At 33.9% G+C, this 4,021-nt stretch overlaps 1 protein-coding gene across 1 annotated transcript in view; it reads right to left on the minus strand.

Annotated features, from left to right (window-relative positions):
* LOC102470690 (vomeronasal type-2 receptor 116-like) overlaps positions 1–3,788 on the minus strand; it is a 6,268-nt gene extending 2,480 nt beyond the window's left edge. Inside the window, 2 exon segments of the mRNA XM_027766404.1 lie at positions 1,612–1,733; positions 3,601–3,788. Of these exon segments, the coding sequence (XP_027622205.1) occupies positions 1,612–1,733; positions 3,601–3,788 (310 nt within the window).
* Positions 3,789–4,021: the final 233 nt, after the last annotated feature.

The raw sequence follows: 4,021 nt of genomic DNA on the forward strand, positions 1-4,021 counted from the left end.
TTTCCCAAAAGTTTTTTTTTTTTTTTTTAAACTAATACTGAGGCAATAAAAAGCTAAAGAAAGAAAATCACAATTTTTTCTTTAAATACCCGTTTCTATTTCTAGAATCAACAGATGCTCCCGGCTTTTATCTGAGACAGGCTTGGTCCACACAAACAAATAAATTTTATTTTTTTATTATTATTTTTTTTTGGAGCGGTTTTTGCTATAGAGCTTGTGCGCTCACCAGAAAGACTGGCAGAGACTGAGAAATCACCCTCCAGGGGGCTGGTCATGCCACAATCCTTTCTCCTCCATTCTCCTCTCAGGATCTTCGGTTCACACGCAAATGCACCCAGCAAGAGTCTAAGCCACCGGGTCCAGAACTCGAACTGCAGTTGACTACATGGGAGTCCAGCGACATAGCCATTACGCTAACTGCTTGTCCCCATACATAAATTTTATTCTGAGTCTTATACTCTATCTTCCCTTATTTTTATTTGCTGTTTTACATACTTACTTGATGTTGAAAATTTTTTATTAGAGCCAAAAGTAATTTTTTTCATGGCTTATCACCTAAACACATGTACTTATTTTTGTTTTTAATAAAATTTTGCTATAAGATGTACAAAGAGAGGGAAAGTCAGCAATTGCCCCAGGGAGTATGACCATGCCCCAATTCCTTCTCTTCCATCTCTCCTGAGATCCCGAGCACGCATGTTCACATTCCCAGCATGTTCTTTAATCTGCCAGTCTGATTTTGAATGACACTGTTGGCCGTGTGGGCCCCAGCTGCCTTAACCACTATGCCACCCTGCTGACCCCATATCTATATATTCTAGTTAATGATTAAACCCAAATTGTTTATAGTGTTATGAGGACTGAAATTACACAATACTTGTGGAAGAACTCAAGTCATAGTTAATAATTATTCTTTACATATTAGAAAATTGAAATGTTATTTAATGGTCATTCCACATTTCATATCTGTCAATACCACATTATTGGTATATAATTTCTTGAATTTATATCTTGTATAATAGCTATATTTAGAGGTGTCATATTGTGAAATTTATTAGAATGTTGTATCTTTCATTTTTAGATGTGTCTTTTCCTTAGTATATTATAATATTTCAAAGTGTAAGGTTCAGATATTGATTAGTTTTGTGTCATTAATGAGATGCATATTTTTCATTAAAAATGAATGAATTATTTTCATAATAATTTAATATACTTCCTTTGTGCTTGTCATCTGGATTTAAAACTGTCAATTTTAAGCCTTTTAGGAATCCACAGAAAGCCTTGATTATTACACATTTTTGACTTTATGGGTAGACTTTAGAATAATTCAGTACGAAATCTAAGATTGATACTGTTTTACCCAGCCCTGGATTGGAAATCAAAGTGTCCACTGAAATCAGTTTAACAACTGAGCCTAATAAGATGAGCAAAACCAGAAATGGACTGACACATAATAGGATAGTAATTGTGTTTATAAGTATATTGAAGTTATGAATGAACATGCAACTTGAGAATAATGGTGCTCTACATTCCATTTCCAATGTCATCATTTTTCTTTTTATTGAGAAAGTAAAGGAACTTATGATAAGTTGGTGTATCATTATTTCATACCAGTTTGATTTGAAATGCCTCTCTCTGTACAAGAGACACAAATAAAGCAGCAATCAGGTCTTCCTCTTTGGTAAATTTTCTGGAATCCATGACCACAGCTCTGGCTACACACAGATTCAGGAGTCTGAGCAGAAAAGAGAATCATTCATCATTATGTACACCCGGGTACACACAGATTCAGGAGTCTGAGCAGAAAAGAAAATCAGTCATCATTATGTACATTATCAGCTAATTTGAAGCGAGGTCTGTATTTCTCTCCACCTCTGAGCAAAATTTGTCCTTAAAAACCATTTTATGACTGAAACTGACTAACTAATGGTTGAACTAACACAAGAGATGGGTGTGAATGTCAGACGAGGTGTATGTGGCGGAGTGGGGCCTAACGAAGGACATTTGGAGAAGGGATACAGAGGTAGAGCATTGACCGGATGGGGAGGTGTGGTGTTATCTGTTAAAGATATTTTGATCAACGGGTCTGGGGAGAAATGTGCACATATAGAAATGGTCTCATTGTAAGCCAAACAATATGATTGAAAGTATATACAAAGCACAAATAATAAATAATCTGAAAAAAAATTTATTATTCGTTTTTCCCCACCTTTCATCTTATTGATATCATGAAGAATATTTGTTTTGCTAGAGGGTGCATGCATTCACCAAAGACAGAAAGATTGTGATGAGAGAAACACCTTCAATGGGGCATGGTTGATCACACTGTAATTCTTCTGACTCATCTGTCCTTTCAGGAATTGGGATATGCATGCACATGTCCCTAGTGTCTTCTTTTGCCATTGCGTCCAGGACTCAAACTTTGCAATCAGTCATGTGAGATCTGGTTGCCTTAATCAACAGGCCACAGAGCCAGGCCACAATTAGCCAGTCAGGAATATCTATGATTAGCTTTACTTTACGTTTATAAACTGCTCACCAATATTACCAAGTGACCTGCTTACTTTATTTCATATATGACTGGAACTACCCATTATGTTTTTCTATTCTCTTATTTAACCACTTTATCCAAAACCATTTTACTGCAAGTTCCTACATGGCAAATTTAGGATAAATGTTCCTGAGAATATTTATTCCTTGTCTCATAGTGGGTTGAGCAAAAAATTGTAGGTGCTAGATTTTAAAATTATGAACAAACAGATAAATAATGAGCACATGCTATGAATCATAAATTATACTTAACCCCCTTCTGAGTTTCTGAGTCCAGGTAAGACCTGCTTTTCAGATATGAAAACAATAGGTGTGACAAAGTGTGATTGGTTTATAAATCACTTGTCTTACCTAATTGACTTAGATTATGGTTAGTGTTTTGATATACTTAGTACAAGAAATGTTGACGGCTGACTGTTATACAAAATGACAAAAGAAAAAGAGTATGATACCTACAGAAAGGTAAAGGGTTTCTTAATCTGTAATCTCCTTGTGTGTGCAGTATACTGAAGTATAATGAAGACTGGCAATTAATGATAGTTTCAGAATATATAGAATGATTGTCTTTAACTCATACATATATATGAAAGTTTGTGTTTTATAAAGACATAAAACATTTTAGTCAATGACAAGATATACATGTGACAGCCATCCCATGAGGTAATAAGCTAGACCATAGGGTTTTTGTTTGTAGTAGGAAATACCATTTAGATTTGTATAAATGCAATCAATGATGTTCACACAATGAAAAAATTGCCTAATGATTCATTTCTTAGAACACATTCCTCTCATTAAGTAATTGTTGATTAATTAGTAAACTTGATTTTATTCATTGGTCTGCTTCTTTGAACAAATATATCCAAATTTTAAAATGGCAGTTTATATAAACCTGTACTTGCTATACTTATAGAGTAAGATATATAAAAGCAAAATCGCATAGTGCAGAGTTAATATGTACAAGGTTAATTTAATCCTGACTTACAATCACACAATTTCACTTCAAGACTATTCAAATAGCTCTGTATAAATGTAATGTAGAAATGACATCATATTTCTTTGAAACTAACATGCCATTTTACCATTTCTTCATTGATTATCAAATCATTATTGTTGGGGTTTCTGTAAACAAAGTCTCCTACTTTAACCAGCAGCCAACTGGTGAAATTCCCTTTAGGAAACCTCACTAAGTTGTAGATACCACACTGTGCTGTATGGTTTCTTTTTTTCCCCATGGGCATATTGTATCCAGTATTATGTGTAAATGAACTTTTCCTCAGAAATGGATGAAGCTGGATGACAGACAAAAATTAAACATTAATGATACACAGTGATTTAATGTAGAAAATAAATTTTAAAAATTAAAAAGAAAAAAATAGATCTTAAATAAAAAATAAACTGACACACACACACATAAAGGAAATTAGGAGTGCATTTAATGTAGAGGTGGAAAGTGAATACCTATCAGTAATCC

The sequence above is a fragment of the Tupaia chinensis genome, unplaced genomic scaffold (assembly GCF_000334495.1).
Source record: "Tupaia chinensis unplaced genomic scaffold, TupChi_1.0 Scaffold143163_1, whole genome shotgun sequence".
Taxonomy (NCBI): domain Eukaryota; kingdom Metazoa; phylum Chordata; class Mammalia; order Scandentia; family Tupaiidae; genus Tupaia; species Tupaia belangeri.